This window comes from Oryx dammah, unplaced genomic scaffold, assembly GCF_014754425.2.
Source record: "Oryx dammah isolate SB20612 unplaced genomic scaffold, SCBI_Odam_1.1 HiC_scaffold_28, whole genome shotgun sequence".
Classification (NCBI taxonomy): Eukaryota; Metazoa; Chordata; class Mammalia; order Artiodactyla; family Bovidae; genus Oryx; species Oryx dammah.
The window spans coordinates 81,767,439-81,786,486 of record NW_024070212.1 but is presented as its reverse complement, the minus strand read 5'-3'; the positions used below and the strand labels follow the sequence as shown (position 1 = coordinate 81,786,486).

General features: G+C 41.0%; 2 protein-coding genes across 6 annotated transcripts in view; one reads left to right on the top strand and one right to left on the bottom strand.

Annotated features, from left to right (window-relative positions):
• Positions 1–5,457, bottom strand: part of TM2D1 (TM2 domain containing 1) — a 50,260-nt gene extending 44,803 nt beyond the window's left edge. For all 3 annotated transcript variants that reach the window (XM_040232713.1, XM_040232712.1, XM_040232711.1), the window contains exons 1-2: positions 5,275–5,457; positions 3,011–3,084 (exon numbers count right to left, since the gene is read on the bottom strand). In XM_040232713.1, coding sequence (XP_040088647.1) covers positions 3,011–3,084; positions 5,275–5,432 — 232 coding nt within the window. In that variant the 5' untranslated portion in view covers positions 5,433–5,457. The remainder of the gene's footprint in view (positions 1–3,010; positions 3,085–5,274) is intronic.
• Positions 5,458–14,598: 9,141 nt separating this feature from the next.
• The window catches only part of PATJ (PATJ crumbs cell polarity complex component), a 392,470-nt gene continuing 388,020 nt past the window's right edge, over positions 14,599–19,048 (top strand). For all 3 annotated transcript variants that reach the window (XM_040232710.1, XM_040232709.1, XM_040232708.1), the window contains exon 1: positions 14,599–14,747. The gene's annotated coding sequence lies outside the window, so the exon portion shown is untranslated. The remainder of the gene's footprint in view (positions 14,748–19,048) is intronic.

The window sequence follows — 19,048 nt, the reverse complement described above, 5'->3', positions numbered from 1 at the left end:
GTGCCAAAGAATTGATGCTTTTGAACTGTGGTGCTAGAGAAGACTCTTAAGAGTCGCTTGGACAGCAAGGAGATCAATCAGTCAATCCTAAAGGAAATCAACCCTGAATATTCCTTGGAAGTACTGATGCTGAAGTTGAAGCTCCCATACTTTGGCCACCAGATGTGAAGAGCTGACTCACTGGAAAAGACCCAGATGCTGGGAAAGATTGAGGGCAGGAGGAAAAAGGGGTGACAGAGGATGAAATCACTGGATGGCATCACAGACTCAATGGACATGAGTTTGAGCAAACTCTGGGAGATGGTGAAGGACAGGGAAGCCTGGCATGCTGCAGTCCATGTGGTCACAGAGTCGAACATAACTTAGCAACTGAACAACAATAACAGATAGTTTATAATATAAATTTGTGCTTTTGTTTTGATCCATTTAATTATTTTATTAAACTATTTATTACAAACAATTTCTCAAAAAATAATGATGCTTGTTAACTGGTACTGGGCTAATTGACAACCATTTAAAGACCACAACAGTTTACTGTTATAACTGAATCTCCTTTGCCTTTGGTCCCAATTCTTACTCTACACTCCTAAACTTCCCTCTCTGTAAAACATTCCATCCACTAATTCCTTACCAAAAAGTATAGTTTAAGAAAATTAAACTTAGTTTGAAGATTCCGTGAGTCTATCATACGCTCAAGGAAAGAAACAGAAGAACCATGTTTCAAGGGTCATTTGGATGTCCTTGCATATCAGGACTCAGAAATAATTTACAGCCACTCCACTAGTCTTTTCATGTTTTAAAAAGGGGGAAAAAAAAAAAAGCAGCCTGTGGACAAACATAGCTTCCTGATAGGGACAGGCTGGTAGAACCTACCCCAGATCTTGGCTGAACACTTTTGGGTCATGCATAAACTATACATTCTTATGTAGAAGCCTGGTGAGTCATATTTGTCTCAGAAACTTATTTTCTTTTTAAAATCACAACAACAATCTAAAGTCATTTATTTATTGATTTATAACATTTTATATATGTGTTCCCAGATTTTTAGGCACTTATGGTTTATTCTCTCCAAATAAATAACCATACCATTCCCTTATATAGAAAGGCTTCCTTTTATTTCTCTGCAGCTCTCCATTTACATCATCTATGATTACTTACCTGACAGGCCATGGCAGGACCATAACACCTCCAAGTCCTTTTTATTTCCTAGCAATCTGATCATTTGATTTTGTATTTGTTTATAAACTTACTTAGTGATAATACTTCAGTGGATTCAAACTTATTTTACAAAAGAGACACCTAACTGGAGGGCAGAGCTCTTTTTGGTCAGAAACTATTCTTTTTAGTTGTAATTTCCTTCAAATTTATTCTAAATTTCCTTTTTAGAATAATTTCCTTCAAAATCTCCATACCTACAAAGAAATCTGCAGACTAGAAAAGGCATGAGATAGCAGGCTGCCTCGTTTCCAGTTTAATGTTACCTGAGTCACAACAGTATTCAAAGACTTCCAGCATATATAAGTGGCTGGATATTTGGAAGCTCATTCTTCTTTATGTATGTAAACAATATTCTCCACCCTGAGAACACACTATAAAAGACTGAACTCTAACACAGGAAAGTCAGTGTATACTTATAAAGCAATTTTAAAAGGAGGGGATTATGTGCAAAGTTCCTTTAAGTATAACATATCCAAATTAAAAAAATGTACACATATTGAGCAATATTTACTATAAGAATCATATATATATTACCTATTACTGTTTTGGAGAAAGAAATGGCAACCCATTCCAGTACTCTTGCCTGGAGAATCCCATGGAGGAAGGAGCCTGGTAGGCTACAGTCCATGGGGTCGCAAAGAGTCGGACACGACTGAGTGACTTCACTTATTACTGTTTATATATAAATTTCATTACTCCAGAATACTAGCAAAATATCTGCTATAAAAGTTTAACACAACTTACTTTCAAATATCTTTGCTCATTAGAATGGGGTTAACAGTGTATCAAAATGTGAAGAGATAAAAAGAGAAAGGAGATCTTTTAAAAATATATACAAAGTGATAATCAAGAAGTCAATTATTTGACTATAAGATACTTTTTAAAAACAAAGTTTTTTGCAGTAAAAAATCATTTTAATCTCATTTCCATAATGAGTCTATTTAGTAGCTTTCGTTATAAAGAAAACATCAATTATCGCCTTATCTCCCATCTAAACAATAAAACAATCAGTATACATTCAGTAGGTATTCTTTTCTCAAGATAATACTAGATATTAAATAGTAGATATTACTAGATATTAAATAATAGATATTAACCAATATTATGTACTATGCCAGATATGAATGCCAAATCCAAATAGCTTCAGCATACATCTATCTACCCCCTTTCCAACATAAAACCCTTTAGAAGAAAAGGCTAAACAAAACAATTTATTAATTTTTATCTGGCATTAAATATTTTTTGGAATAACAGAAGCTCCCCCACATCATTAGGTTGAGGGTATTATCCACTATCAAACCATCTCGCTAATAAAATACTGATGTGCACTTAAAATCCTTATCATATTATTTTCATACTTAGGATGCACCTAAGTATCTTTTACAAGTGCAAGATATGGGTGATATATTACTAGCTCCTTACTGCACATTACTGAACTGTAAGTCTCCTTTCAAGTCCTTTCTGAGTAATTAAAAATCTAAAGAGGCATCTTTGTAAAATACAGCATGATATATACAGGGCATCAAGAAAGCTATATAAACTGATTCTGAAAGCTTTAAAAAAAAATGAATGAAAATACAAAATTTCTCAATTTATATAATTATTTAATAGAATAAGATTCTTTTTATAAAATATTAACAACCCCTAGATTCTCTAATATTAAGTTGTTCTGGAAACAGAAGGATGAAGTAACTAAAGAAAAAACACATTAATTACTTTTAGCAATCACACATATATCTATGAAATAATGTTTTAAAAACAATTTAAAAAAACATGTTTCCGGAAGTCTTACCATAAGCTGTGTAGTTTGTACAGTTAACTGGTTCTTGTGTAGCATCATTTATTTTTGGATCTTTACAAATATATGTAGAAAAGTTAAGGAAATATAAACAACATTCCAATACAAAATGTTATCATCTTGTCTTTAATATGTCATTCATATATTTATGTTTATAATTACATGTAAAGAGAGGATGTTAGTTTGTCCAGGTCAACAAGCACAAGCACAGATACACTTTCAGTGCCACTAAATAATATCTGAACATTAATTTATTTACGGAAAAGTGCATTAAAAGCTTTAGCAGAAGGTGCCATCCTTAAAGAACATCAGTCAAGGTTTAAGCACAAAGCACAAACAAAAAATGAAAGGAAAAATCTCTACTGAAGTATTATGAGAACTTCAGGTTAAAAAAAAAAAAACAACACAACAAATCAGTTTCCAGATGTCTGAAGAAATTATTCACAGGGCCCAAGTATTACCATACATATAATTTCATGTAACACAAATAACCCTGTGACATGGATACTATTATTTCCACACTACTGAAGCAAACCAGGGCTCAAACTTTGAGTGACTTATGCAAAGTGGAGTAAGTGATAGGTAGTAATATCACATTTCTTGATTCCAAGCCAAAGGTAAATTCCACCATACTGCAAGGAAGATGGTTATTTTACGTAGGTCTACATGATCTTCCCAACAGGGTTTTAAGCTTCTGGAAACATCTAATATTGATCCTCTAATAGATATTTACTACACTCGGGGCATGGGGGGCGGGAGGGGGGGTTGCTTTTCTGTTTCCTGAATATTTTATTGACACAAATATGAGATGAGTAAGGTATTCACAAGATGTCTCTGTAGACAGATTTGACACCTGCATCAGATTTCTGAATCATTACTGGAAATCTCATCTTTCTGCCAGGAATAACATTTTCCAGTTCACATTGTTGTGTATGTTCAGTCACTTCTAAGGTTCAAAAAGCACAACTCAGACTTTCCTAGTAGTCCAGTGGTTAAGATTCTGTCTGCCAATGCAGGGGACATGGATTTGATCCCTGGTCCAGGAAGATTCCACATGTTGCAGAGCAACCAAGCCTCTGCACCTTGAGCCCATGCTCCATGACAAGAGAAGCCACCACAATGAGGAGCCCTCACAGCGCAACTAGAGAAAGCAAGAGAGCAGCAACAAAGATCCAGCACAGCCAAAAATAAAAATTAATTCAAATTTTTAAAAATGCTTGTTAAAAAAATTTTTTTAAAGCACAACTCTCCATACTGCCCAATTATTTTATTAGGGAAAAAAAAAAAATCACTGTGACATTTTTGCCAAAAAAAAGGACTCAATTTACCAGGTCAGTGATTCTCAAACCCCTAGCATAACGGTAATCAGCAAATTAGAGCTATTCTGTAAAAATTTAGTAACGGTGGCTTCTCCTCAACTCACATAAAAATACTATACAATTGAATTTTTTTAATTTTAAGATTTCCTCTCATAGAATCTTTCTTGCATCTCTGGCTTGTGTTCTTAATTTTTCTGTTCTACAATCTGTATGAAATTATCTAATTTTATACAAAAGTACCTATTTTGATTTGAATGTAACTCCCATTTCATATTCCTCCTCCTTTTATCAGAGCCATGACAATGAACTGATCTATGTAACTCCTCCAGCCTCAGTTTTCTCATCAGTAAACACATGAGAGCTAAACACATAAAGCCCCTACTATATGCCAGGCACTGTTCTAAGTGACTTACTGGTACTAAATTTGCACAACACACCTTTCAGTTGGTACCACTGTTATTTTCGACGTTCGGTCGCGAAGTTGTGTGGGACTCTTAGCGATCCCCAAGCTCAAAGCTCAAATCGGTTACAAAGTGGAGCAGGAATTTGCCCCGGTACAGTCTGGGATCTCAAGGAGAGATAAATAAAAGTAATAAATGCAAAGTTAATAATAAATTAGCAACATACATTGGCTATATCGTTCTTGCCTGCGTGCTAAGTCGCTTCAGTCGCATTCTTTGCAGCCCCATGGACCGTAGCCCGCCAGGCTACTCTGATAGGATTCTCCAGGCAAGAGTAAGATGCTAAGGAAATCTCACAGGCTAGCCTCTGTCCTCTCACCCCCAAATCTCTCTGCACTCCCCGCCCCAGGCTCCTTCTGTCATTATAGGTCACAGGTCACCGTTCCCTTCAGCACAACCCTAGCCCGACCTGAGGGTTCCTATCCACTCTCGATTCCAATTCACCTCACCCCCATGGGGTGCTCCTCACAGAGGATATTGTCCCATTTTGAGGTCCTCGCATTTAAGTGTTTCTTCGCCACCCCCGGCGGCAGCTCCCCAAGGTCCCGTGGTGACTGATACGAACCACAGGACACTCATGAGCCGGGCGGCAGCAGTCTCGGGAGCAATAGGCCTGCAGGGACAGGCGGCTGCCATACTGGGGACCGGCACCTTCCCTACAACTTCCGGTTCCGCCTACGCCTAGGCCTAACCAGGAGTCTAGCAGAGGGAGGGAGGCTCTTAAAGGGACAGTGCATCTGTTAGAGGCAGGTCCTTCCTCTGCGGCTGCTGCTGCAAAGTCACGTCTCCCCTAGGTCTGCGGAATTACTTTGGAGAGGTTCCACTGGTCTTTGAGCGCCGCAGGAAGGCTTCTCACTTGGAGAACCAGCTGTCCTCCGTGCACGGCTGACTCCCAAGCTAATCTTGCTGTGACTTTTCCATCTGAAAAAGTGCCGGCGGCGCCAGGCGATTTGATAAACACTTTACAAACATCTCTGTTAGTCTGGTAGGATTGGGGTTTACAGATAACGAACCAAACTCAAAGGCGCTGCAGAGCATGTTGACTTTAGTTACTGAGTTGAAATAGAACTGATGTTTGCCTGATTTCAGAATCTGTGCTCTTAGATGGCCTCTTTCGGAAGGCTCTTGAGGACTTTGTATCACAATAATAAATATTATACTTTTCTTTTTAAAAAAATTTCATATCTTGGGGATTTTTGATATTTTAAAAATTTTAATTATTTTCACAATTTTATTTTTGCAGAGAAAATTTAGGTGAGGGAAAGGGCCTAAAACAAGAGGAGACCAATGGGTTTACTACTAAACTAAGTAAAGAGTTGGAGGGCTTTTTTCCATATCTTTCTAAATTTCCATGTATTCTGAAAAGTTCTGTAGTGGGGTTATCTTTTATACTGAAAAAACTGTGTACTTTCTTTAAAGTGATAATTTAATTATTTTTCTCTAACCTGGAAATATTCGAGTCTGAGTGGTGTCTCTTCATTATCAACTTTTGAACAGTTGTGATGTGCAGTGGTTCTCAAACTTTAAGAAGCATCAGTATTGCCAAAGAAATGCAGACGGCTGGGCCCATCTCAGTTTCTGACTCTGAAGATCTAGTATTGTTGTTTAGTTGCCAAGTCAAGTCCCACTCTTTTCGACCCCATGGACTGCAGCAAGCCAGGCCTCCCTGTCCTTCACCATCTTCCGAAGTTTGCTCAAACTCATGTCCATTGAGTAGGTAATGCTAATCAACCATCTCATCCTCTGCTGCCCTCTTTTCCTCCTGCCCTCAATCTTTCCCAGCATCAGGGTCTTTTCCAATGAGTTGGCTCTTTGCATCAGGTAGCCAAAATATTGGAGCTTCAGTTTCCACATCAGTCCTTCAGTGAATACTCAGGATTGATTTTCTTTAGGATTGACTAGTTGAATCTCCTTACTGTCCAAGGGACTCTCAAGAGCCTTCTCCAGCACACAGTTCAAAAGCATCAATTCTTTGACACTCAGCCTGCTTTTTGGTCCAACTCTCACATCTGTACATGGCTACTGGAAAAAAAAATAGCTTTGACTATATGGACATTTGGTGACAAGGTATGTCTCTGCTTTTGATATGCTATCTAGGTCTGTCATAGCTTTTCTTCCAAGGAGCAAGCATGTTTTAATTTCATGATTGCATTCACCGTCCAAAGTAATTTTGGACCCCCCCCACCCCTACCCTGCCAAAATAAAATCTGTCACTGTTTCTACTTTTTCCTCTTCTATTTGCCATGAAGTGATGGGACTAGATGTCACGATCTTCGTTTTTTGAAGTTGATTTTTAAGCCAGCTTTTTCACTTTCCTCTTTCACCCTGATCAAAAGGCTCTTTGATTCTTCTTCGCTTTCTGCCATTAGAGTGGTATCATCTGCATATCTGAGGCTGTTGATATTTCTCCTGGCATTCTTGATTCCAGTTTGTGATTCATCCAGCCTGGCATTTTGCATGATATACTTTGCATAGAAGTTAAATGAGCAGGGTGACAATATACACCCTTGACATACTCCTTTCCCAATTTTGAACTAGTCTGTTGTTCCATATCTGTTTCTACCTGCTTCTTCTTGATCTGCATACAGGTTTCTCAGGAGACAGGTAAGGTGGTCTTATATTCCAGTCTCTTCAAGAAGTTTCCACAGTTTGTTGTGATCCATACAGTCAAAGGCTTTAGTGCGGTTATTGAAACAGAAGTAGATGTTTTTCTGGAATTATATGTATGCTTTCTGTATGAGCCAGAAAATGTTGGCAATTTGATCTCTGGTTTGTCTGCCACTTCTAAACCCAGGTTGTACATCCAGAAGTCCTCGGTTCATGTACTGCTGAAGCCTAGATCTAGGATGTGGCATGATAATTTGCATTTCTAATCAGCTGACAAGTGATGTTGATATTACTGACTCAGGGACCACACTTTGACAACCTGGAGATAATGTATTACAAGATATGTCATTTTTGAATGAGAAGACATGAAACTATTTGCAATATTACCTTAGTATTATAACTACATTTAAATTTTTTCTTAAACCAATTTTGCAGCATTACTATACTATTTTAAAAATTAAAACATTTATGCCTAAAGACTTAAGTGATAAGGAATTTGAAAGTTAATAGTTCAATTTTTAAAATTCCTGTTTTAATTGGACTTACACTTTCCTTTTCCCCCTTTTCCTCCCTCTCTCCCTCACTCTCTCCTGTCTTCCTTTCCTTTGTTCTTTCCTTCCTCCCTCCCTTACTTCTTTCCTTCTTTTCTTTTCTCTCTGTCCCTCTTTCTCCTCCATAAAGATATTTATCAAACATTTTCTTGTATCCAGCTTAAGACAAGGCCCTACAGACTGAAAAAAATAGACAAGAAGCCAGTAGTTAAACACTTTGTGTTTACTGGGGGGAAGGACAAACAGTTAAAATAGTTTGGTAATTGCTACAAAAGAAGCTAGTTATTGTAGTAGTAGAGGGTTTTGATAAGATAACTCCCAAAGAGTTCTGGGAATGTAATATTTTGCCACTGGCATCAAAATAATTCAAGGCCAAACTGGGGGAATAGGGTTGTTTCTTCATAGAATACATGACCACCTAAAAATGTACAACCTAGAAAATTAACCATTAACACTGAGTTTAAAAAATTACCAATAGTGTGTATAATATACAGCTCACCACCATCCCTCAACCTCATCCTGTGATGAAATTTAGGAAAGGGGTTGGGGCCAAGGATCAGATAAAATTCAAGGATAAAGATTGGAATGTCTGTTATACATAGTATCTGGTGACAAAAGATTGTGATTTTGCATTTTGACTACTTTCAAAAAGTTCTGGGGCATTTCCTCATGGTCCAGTGGTTAGGACTCTGTGTTCTCACTGCATAGAGCCTGGATTCAATCCCTGGTTGCGGAACTAAAACCACAGAAGCAGTGGCTCAGTCAAAAAAAAAATTCTGAATCAATTTTCAAAATACTATATAAAGAAAATCAGAAGGTGAAACGAAGCATCTTTCTAATGAGTTTATTGAAATTACGACAAAATTAGATATTTTCCTGATGACTGCAGGAATATTGCTGATATTCATGGTATTTTTCATATAGATTTTGAACAATTAACTGTTTAAAAGTGCTTGTGCTTTGTTAGTCCAATTACAAAATCTATTTTTATGATTCTAATGATTATCTTTGTTCTCCCCCACAATATACAAACTGAAAAGAACAAAACTCTTCCCATGAAAGTAAAATACTTTACTTTCTTAACTTTCTTGATTTGATTACAGTCTACCCTTTCTTCTAACTGTACTTTAATCTATTTTCTCATGGCTCAGTAAAATATGTTACTTTACATTTTTGCAAGTATAGTCTGATCATAGGATTACTACATTGTCTAATTTTAGTAAAAAGGTTGTTAAATCTCAAACTTAGGCATGTTTTCAATGCAAAATTTCTTTGTCATATAAAAATTCTATAGGATTCTTTGGAAATTCTACAGAAAGTAAAGGACATGAATAGTACAGCCTAATATGGAAATTGCTATGTAGAAACATTAGGAAAGAGGATTACCAGTGAAGCCTGAAGCAAAGCTTCCTCTGGAATTCAAGGGCTCAGCAACATTGGATCTTTTCATTCCTAAAATTCTAGTATACACCTAATTACATTAACACATACTTTTGCCCAGAGCAATCTGATTCCTATTTCAATGATTAGAACAGAATCACTGAAATAAAAGATCATTACTCTACCCAAATTTCTTTTTTATGTAAGATGGGCATTTTTTTTTTCTATTGTGGTAAGTTTATGACACCTGGTCTTGTGACATCTTTGGGAATTTTTCTACATCCAGGCTCTCAAGTATTTCTGTGTCTTCTCTTTGATGCACCAGTCTGCCCACCATCCAATGAAATTAACCTTGACTCATCTCTTAGTAAGGTATACTCTATGCCAAGTACACTTCATCTTGAATGTCAAATGTAGGCTGTAAAACGGACTTTATCAGAGTCATACTTCTCAATAAAACAAAGCAGAATAAACTGGCTTTTCTATTAAGTTTCACCACCAGTATCCCTTTTATTATCTGAGCACTTTGCACTTCAGTTTTCTCCTTTTTCTTCTTTAATCCCTTTATCTAATCAGTACGCAACTGATCCTTTTAAGTGCTCCTTTTTCGCCGGTCATACCATGAGGCATGTGGCACCCCACTCCAGTACTCTTGCCTGGAAAATCCCATGGATGGAGGAGCCTGGTCGGCTACAGTCTACGGGGTCACAAAGAGTCGGACATGACTGAGCGACTTCACTCACTCATTCACCATGAGGCATGTTCCCTGACCAGGGATGGAACCTGTGCCTCCTGCAGTGGAAGTGCTGAGTCCTTACCACTGGATCACCAGGAAAGTCCCAAGTTCTCATTTTTTCCTAATTCTATATTCTCACCCTGTTTCAGGTATTCATCATTTTCTATGTACCTTGCTATAATGCCTTTTTCCTTCCTCTTTTTGATTCTAGGCCTTCTCCCCAACTTTGTCAACCCATGTTTCACACTGCCTCCAGATTAATCTTTCATTTAAGAAAACACAAAACCTCTATCATATTCAAAATTTTATTCAAAATCTTATTTAAGTTCCTTGAATTTTACCCAAAGGAGTTGAAAACATTTCTCCAGACAAAAAACCTGTAGACATACTGAAAGTCAGAGAAGGCAATGGCACCCCACTCCAGTACTCTTGCCTGGAAAATCCCATGGACAGAGGGGCCTGGTAGGCTGCAGTCCATGGGGTTGCTGAGGGTCAGACATGACTGAGCGACTTCACTTTCACTTTTCACTTTCATGCATTGGAGACGGAAATGGCAACCCACTCCAGTGTTCTTGCCTGGAGAATCCCAGGGACGGCGGAGCCTGGTGGGCTGCCATCTATGGGGTTGCACAGAATTGGACACGACTGAAGTGACTTAGCAGCAGCAGCAGCAGCAGCAGCAGCATACTGAGAGTAGTTTTATTCATAACTGCCCAAACTTAGAAGCATAAGATGTACATCAGTAGGTGAACAGATACATAACCTGTGGTCCATCCAGAAAATTGAATATTATTCAGTGCTAAACTATTAAGCCAGAAAGTGAAAGTGAAAATGAAAATGAAGTCGTGTCCTACTCTTTGCGACCTGTGGACTGTAGCCCACCAAGCTCCTCCGTCCATGGGATTCTCCAGGCAAGACTACTGAGACATGGAAAAACCTTAAATGCATGTTACTAAAAAGCCAATCTGAAAAGGCTACATACTGTATGATTCAAACTACCCAACATTCTGGAAATGATGAAACTATTGTTGTCGTTCAGTTGCTCAGTTGTGTCTGACTCTTTTCGACGCTATGGACTGTAGGATGCCAGGCTTCCCTTCCTTCACCATCTTCCTGAGCTTTCGCAAACTCATGTCCACTGAGTCGGCGATACCATCCAACCATCTTGTCCTCTTGTTGTCCCCTTCTCCTTCTACCTCCAATCTTTCCCAGTATCAGTCTTTTCCAATGAGTTGGCTTTTAAGTAGTGGAGCTTCAGCTTCAGCATCAGTCCTTCCAATGAATATTCAGGATTGATTTCCTTTAGGATTGACTGGTTTGACTTCTTTGCAGTCCAAGGGACTCTCAAGAATCTTCTCCAATTCCAGTTTGAAAGCATCAGTTCTTCAGCATTCAGTCTTCTTTATAGTCCAACTATGGAGACAGTTAAAAGGTCAGTGGTTGCCAGGAGCTGAAGGCAGCAGTGGGGTTGGGGCTGGGGGATGCATAGGAAGAACACAGAGGGTTTTTAGGACTGTGAAAGTGTTCTGCATGATATTATAATGGTGAATACATTATACATTTGTCCAAATCCATAGACTGTACAATACCAAGTACTTTGGGTGATTATGTGATAATATAAGTTCATCAGTTGTAACAGATATACCACTCTGGAGAGGATGTTGATAAAGAGGGGAGCTATGAATGTGTGGGGCAGAGAAGGCAATGGCACCCCACTCCAGTACTCTTGCCTGGAAAATCCCATGGACGGAGGAGCCTGGTAAGCTGCAGTCCATGGGGTCGCTACGAGTTGGACAGGACTGAGCAACTTCACTTTCACTTTTCACTTTCATGCATGGGAGAAGGAAATGGCAACCCACTCCAGTGTTCTTGCCTGGAGAATCCCAGGGACAGAGGAGCCTGGTGGGCTGCCATCTATGGGGTCACACAGAGTCAGACACGACTGAAGCGACTTAGCAGCAGCAGCATGAATGTGTGGGGAAAGGGGGCACATGAGAAATCTGTTCAATTTACATCCTAAAACTGCTCTAAAGAAATAAAGCATTTTAAAAAAATAAACACCAATCAAATGTTTTATAAAAAGTAAAAAATAAAAATCCTATTCAAAACTTTTCAATGGTCCTTTAATTTCTTAGAGATGAAGGATAAAGTCTTATAACTTAAAATTCTCTGTAATATTTTCAGGCCCATCTGCTCTGGCCTCACTTTATTTACTCCTACTCCTTGGCTTTCTCCTTGCTGTCACATGTATCTGTCATGTTCATGGCATCTATGTGCTGCTTCATTTACTGAGCACTTTCTATGTGCCAGGTGTATGCAAGACATGTAATTTCTTCATTCAACTTTCAACAACACCACGTGAAGTAAAAACACTGTTACCGAAATTTCACTAATAGGAATTAGAATATTCAAGTAACTTGTCAAAGTCACATATTTTAGGAAATGGTGCAATCAGAATCAAACTCAGATCTTCTGACTTTAGAGATACATTCTTAAAAATTGTGCTCATCTTCATCATTCTATCAATAAGATACTCTTGAGGGTTCTCAGAGGTAAAAACAACAACAACAAAGATTCCGTGCCATATGCATAAATGGAGAAGGAAATGGCAACCCACTCCAGTATTCTTGCCTGGAAAATTCCATGGACAGAGGAGCCTGGCGGACTACAGACCATGGGGTCGCAAAGGTTTGGCCATGACTGAGTGACTGAGCACAATGCATATATATGGAATCTAGAAAAATGGTACTGATGAACCTATTTGCAGGGCAGGAATAGAGATGCAGATGTAGAGAATGGACTTGTGGACACAGCTGGGGAAGGACAGGGTAGGGCAAACTGAGAGAGTAGCATTGATATATGGGATTTTCCAGGTGGCACTGGTGGTAAAGAATCCACTTGCCAACGCAGAAGATGTTAGAGACGCGGGTTTGATCCCTGGGTCAGAAAGATCTCTTAGAGGAGAGCACAGCAACCCACTCCAGTATTCCTGTCTGGAGAATCCCATGGACACAGGAGCCTGGTGGGTTATACTCCACGGGGTTGCAAAGAGTTGGATACAACTGAAGTGATCTGGCATGCACACAGTCATGCAGCATTGATATATATATATATATATATATATATATATATAAACTATCGTGTAAAATAGATAGCTAGTCGAAAGCTGCTGCATAGCACAGGGAACTCAGCTGGTTGCTCTGTGATGACATAGAAGGGTAGGATGGGGCTGGGGTGGGAAGGAGGCTCATGAAGGAGGGAATGTATGTATACATAACAGCTGATTCACTTTATTGCACATCAGAAAGGAACCCAACCTTGTAAAGCAATTATATTCCAAAAAATAAAAATAAAAATAAAAATAAAAAAGGAGTTTGTTTTTTCTTAAGAGGCAGAGGCCATGGTAAAATTGTGTATCTTTTTACCAGGCTTGACAAGTGATATTTTTCTAAAACAAACAAACAAAAAAACAATCAAAAAACTAATGGTAACACTATGAAGAGTCAAGTGTATGATCTTGTAAAGGCTGTTCATACAATTGCAGTTGTCTTTTATCTTCCTTGAGGAGAGGTGTCCCTGTAGTTAACATACAGTGAATCACACTGCTTAACAAATATTAGATTTTACGCAGTATTTCTCCAAGTCAAGTTATGGTATCAAGAATAAAAACCTTAAAAACATATAGGGAAATAAACACTGACTTCGAGTCAGAAGATCCAATCTGGGTCCCAAATTTTGGGCAAACTACTTAACCTATAGGTGCACAGTTTCTTCGACAGTTTTTTCACAGGGCCAGTGAGGTAATGTACAAGCTAGCGCTCAGCATATCGCAGGCAAATACTGCTACACTGGTTTCTTTCCTCAACTAAATGAGAAAAAAATAACCTTAGAATTTTACGTTGGGTCAACAGATGAAGACACAAGGGAGAGATAACAGAACGGGAAAGGAGAGGTACAGAGAGGGACCACGCTGCTGCTGCTAAGTCGCTTCAGTCATGCCTGACTCCATGCGACCCCATAGACGGCAGCCCACCACGCTCCCCTGTCCCCGGGATTTTCCAGGCACGAACACTGGAGTGGGTTGCCATTTCCTTCTCCAATGCATGAAAGTGAAAAGTGAAAGTGAAGTCGCTCAGTCGTGTCCCACTCTTAGCGACCCCATGGACTGTTGCCCTCCAGGCTCCTCCGGCCATGGGATTTTCCAGGCAAGAGTACTGGAGTGGGTTGCCACTGGCAGATTCGACCAAATCCTTTTATCAGTGTCCTTTAGTTTCCTTGATTTCAAGTCTTCTCTCAGCCCAGCCCTCCCACACCGGTCCAACCAGATCTCCCCACCACTTGGCTTTTCGTCTACCCGCTTGGCCCCCAGATCCCACCTTTTTCTGGCTACTTAGCACTCCCTCGCCCAGTAGAACTTCACCTGCTGAAAGTAGAGAAGCCCACCGCCTCGGCGCTACCCCGGGAGTCGGCCTCCAGCAGCCCCAGACTCGCCCTCCCGCCCCTCCCGCGCCACCTCGGCGCCCCGCCCCGGCCGGGGAGGGTAGGAGAGAGGGGAGGGCCTGCCAGGTGAGGCGCGGACGCCCTGGGCTTCTCACTTCCGCCCAGGTGAGGGAAGGCTGACGCCGAACCTGTCCGCCTGCCAGCTCCGGGCTCCCACCGGCGCCTCCGCCTGATCAGGTAAAGGGGAGGGGGGCAGCCGGGCAGGCGCGCGCTGCGCCGCGGGGACCCAGCGCCTCGAACCGGACGGGGCCGCTCTCCCCGCGTCCGGAGCCTGCTCCCCTGTCCCGGCGCGCTCTCAGTCAGTCGTCCGGGAAGAGTGGGCACGGGAGACCCTGGGCGCCGCTGGGCGCTCGGCCAGGCCCGCGGAGGGCACTGGGTGCCGTCCTCCTGCATGGGGCACTGGGACCCCACCGTGATCCCCGCCCCTCGGTGCCGGACTCGCCGGAGGCCGCGGGCCCCGCAGCCGCCCCGCCCCGCCCTGGCGGCCCTCAAATCTCGGCCCTGGTCTGTACCGGGAGAGGCCGGGATCAAATTTTGCACCCAGGTGGGTGCCTGCGCTTTGCCCCCAGAGCTGGGCAGAGTCGCCCCAACTGGTGACGGTGAAAGGAGTGAACAGGTGGGGGCCTGCTCGAGGTCCTGGAGGACGGGGTGCCCAGGTCCCCATCTGGTTGCTGGTGGTCACGTAGCCGAGTTCCCAGGCCGACGGTCAGGCCTAGGCTCTGCTAGCTTCACTCTTTAGATGGGGAGGACCAGGCGGAGAGCGCTCTGCCTCCAGCCTTTGGGGAAATTGCAGGATTCCTGCTCTAAGTCAAGCTGAGGAAAGCATTTTCAAATTCTTTCCCCCTACCTCCTACAAGCATCCTAACCCTCCAGGGACACCTAGCAGGCAGAATTAATCTCCCCCTGAAGTGTTGTCTTGGCAGTTTGTCATATCTCCAGATGGCTCTTATCACTTTGGATTTGAGTTAGTTGTTTACTGGTTTGTCTGCGCGATTGAGAGGGTGGCCTTTAAGGACCTTCTCAGCTGCTTTCAGAGTCTGGCCATTGGTAGGTGTGCAATAAACAAATGTTTCTTAAAAGAGCTGAGAAGACTTCTGGAGACCTAGAAAATAAAGACGTCTGTTACACCGAGTATGTTAATACCACTTGTAGGCAGTCTAAGATCCTACTGGGCTGTCAATTTATTTGCTCAAAGCTTTTGAAAGGTAAAGCTAGGGAGGAGTGGAGGTAAAAACTCAAATCGGTTTGTTTTGCAGCATCTGAAAAAGTTAGGCGAGGTAGCGACTTTTAGCTATAGTGAGTTTGTCTGTTTCTAGGCCCCAAATGATCTTCATAAGGATTGTTCAAAATTTAAAATAATAAGAAAATTAATAAGTAACAGAACTGAATGGTTCTCTACATATAGAAATTGTGTTCTAAAGAAATTTGCCCTTCTCTAATTGAGATCCTATTAAGGGTTGCATAAGGTGAGCATAGTATATCAGAATAATGGTTGTGTTTAAAGTTGGAAATAAATTATATTAAGCCCTCATTTGTGTTTAAAGGTGCTTTAATAAGTTCTGGTCATGTATTAATAGTTTTTATAACTATGAAAGTGAAAGTGAAAGTCACTCTCATGTCCAGGCCAGAATCCTGGAGTGGGCAGTCTTTCCCTTCTCCAGGGGGGATCTTCCCAACCCAGGGATTGAACCCAGGTCTCCTGCATTGCAGGTGGATTCTTTACCAGCTGAGCCCAAAGGGAAGCCCCTTATAGTTTATAGTTTATAACTATAAAGTAAATGTAGTCATTGTAGAAAAAATGGAGATAATTTTCAGGAAAGGAACTAAAAGTACACACAAACACACCTACCATTGAAAGTAACCACTGATAACATTATGGTATCTTGCCTTTCAGTGAGTATTCTTTAAAAGAAAACTCTGTGTATTTTCCCATGATGAATTCACCTTTTAGAACCTTGTGATTCTTAGACAGTGGCTCAGCATTCAGTAATCCTTGTAACTGCATTTGTATTTAAGAGCACTTAATAATTATCCTTAAACTAAACAACCAAGCAGTCTATCTCTACTTTGTTAAACTTTAACAAAAATACATTAGGTTGGGGAAACTAAAGTGGGTTTAATTTGTTTACTCAAGATTTTGCTTACCTTGGTAGTAGAATAAACTTTTTGAGAAACAGGTCTGCTGCTGTTGCTAAGTCGCTTCAGTCTCCCTGGTCCCTGGGATTCTCCAGGCAAAAACCCTAGAGTGGGTTGCCATTTCCTTCTCCAATGCATGAAAGTGAAAAGTGAAAGTGAGGTCGCTCAGTCGTGTCCCACTCTTAGCGAACCCATGAACTGTTGCCCTCCAGGCTCCTCCTTCCCTGGGATTTTCCAGGCAAGAGTACTGGAGTGAGGAGAAACAGGTCTATTCCACCTTAACTTTTGAGATCACTTGACCATTGCTGTTTGCCGCAACCACCCCCCCCCACCCAATTCAGATGTTTTTAAGTAGATTTGGATGCCTTTTAAAAAAGCATTCATTCTAGGTTCTGATGCAAATGAAGAGAAAAAAATGAAAAAGACCTGCTTAGTTTCTGCGTTTGCACAACTGTGTAGCCTGCAGAGTTTGTAGACAGCGAGTTAAGTCTACCTACCATATAACTCTTGACAAGTCACTTGACTCTGCCCCTGTTTTCCCATTTGTAAATAATCTACCACACTGAGTTTGGGGAGGTTGAAATGAAATAATGTTCAAGAATGTGTCTTGTAAACTGTAAGACATTCTTCCCCTGCTTTTTGCTCATCCACTGAGATGCTGAATTCTGATAGAATGAAGGAGTTTGTTGTTTTCATTGGGAGGAACTCTAGTTTTAAAGTGGTTTCATTCTGCTCTGCTCTGCTCAGTGCTTTGGTCATGTCCAACCCTTTGCGACCCAATGGACTGAAGCCCACTAGGCTCTTCTCTCTGTGGGATTTTCCTGGCAAGAATGCTGGAATCGGTTGCCATTCTTTCCTCCCGGGGGATCTTCCCAATCCAGGGATCGAACCCCCGTCTCCCGCATTGCAGGCGGATTCTTTACTGCTGAGCCACAAGGGATGCTCCCTCATTCTGATAGTTACTTTGATAAAAGGTGTCAAGGCTGTATTAGCTGATGAAAGTTTTTGCTAAAGACACTATACAGAGATCTTTCTGAAAAAGCCTAGGTTAAAACTGCACTGACAGCATGGTTAGCCACTTGCATTTGTGACTAAGCACTTGAAATAGGGCTAGTTGGGGTTGAAATATATAAATAGACTGTAAGTATAAATAGACATCAAAATTTGAACAGTGTAAAAACCTAAATACCTTAGTTTTAACATTATTTACATATTGAAATGATAATCTATATATATTCGGTTCAGTTCAGTTCAGTCGCTCAGTCATGTCCGACTCTTTGCAACCCCATGAATTGCAGCACGCCAGGCCTCCCTGTCCATTACCATCTCCCGGAGTTCACTCAGACTCACGTCCATCGAGTCCGTGATGCCATCCAGCCATCTCATCCTGGGTCGTCCCCTTCTCCTCCTGCCCCCAATCCCTCCCAGCATCAGAGTCTTTTCCAGTGAGTCAACTCTTCGCATGAGGTGGCCAAAGAACTGGAGCTTCCGCTTTAGCATCATTCCTTCCAAAGCAATCCCAGGGTTGATCTCCTTCAGGATGGACTGGTTGCATCTCCTTGCAGTACAAGGGACTCTCAAGAGTCTTCTCCAACACTACAGTTCAAACGTATCAATTCTTCGGCACTCAGCCTTCTTCACTGTCCAACTCTCACATCCATACATGACCACAGGAAAAACCATAGCCTTGACTAGATGAACCTTAGTCGGCAAAGTAATGTCTCTGTTTATGAATATACTATCTAGGTTGGTCATAACTTTTCTTCCAAGGAGTAAGCGTCTTTTAATTTCATGGCTGCAGTCACCATCTGCAGTGATTTTGGAGCCCCCAAAAATAAAGTCTGACACTGTTTCCACTGATTCCCCGTCTATTTCCCATGAAGTGATGGGACCGGATGCCATGATCTTCGTTTTCTGAATGTTGAGCTTTAAGCCAACTTTTTCACTCTCCTCTTTCACTTTCATCAAGAGGCTTTTTAGCTCCTCTTCACTTTCTGCCATAAGGGTGGTGTCATCTGCATATGTGAGGTTATTAATATTTCTCCCAGCAATCTTGATTCCAGCTTGTGTTTCTTCCAGTCCAGCGTTTCTCATGATGTACTCTGCATAGAAGTTAAATCAGCAGGGTGACAATATACAGCCTTGACGCACTCCTTTTCCTATTTGGAACCAGTCTGTTGTTCCATGTCCAGTTCTAACTGTTGCTTCCTGACCTGCATACAGATTTCTCAAGAGGCAGGTTAGGTGGTCTGGTATTCCCATCTCTTTCAGAATTTTCCACAGTTTATTGTGATCCACACAGTCAAAGGGTTTGGCATAGTCAGTAAAGCAGAAATAGATGC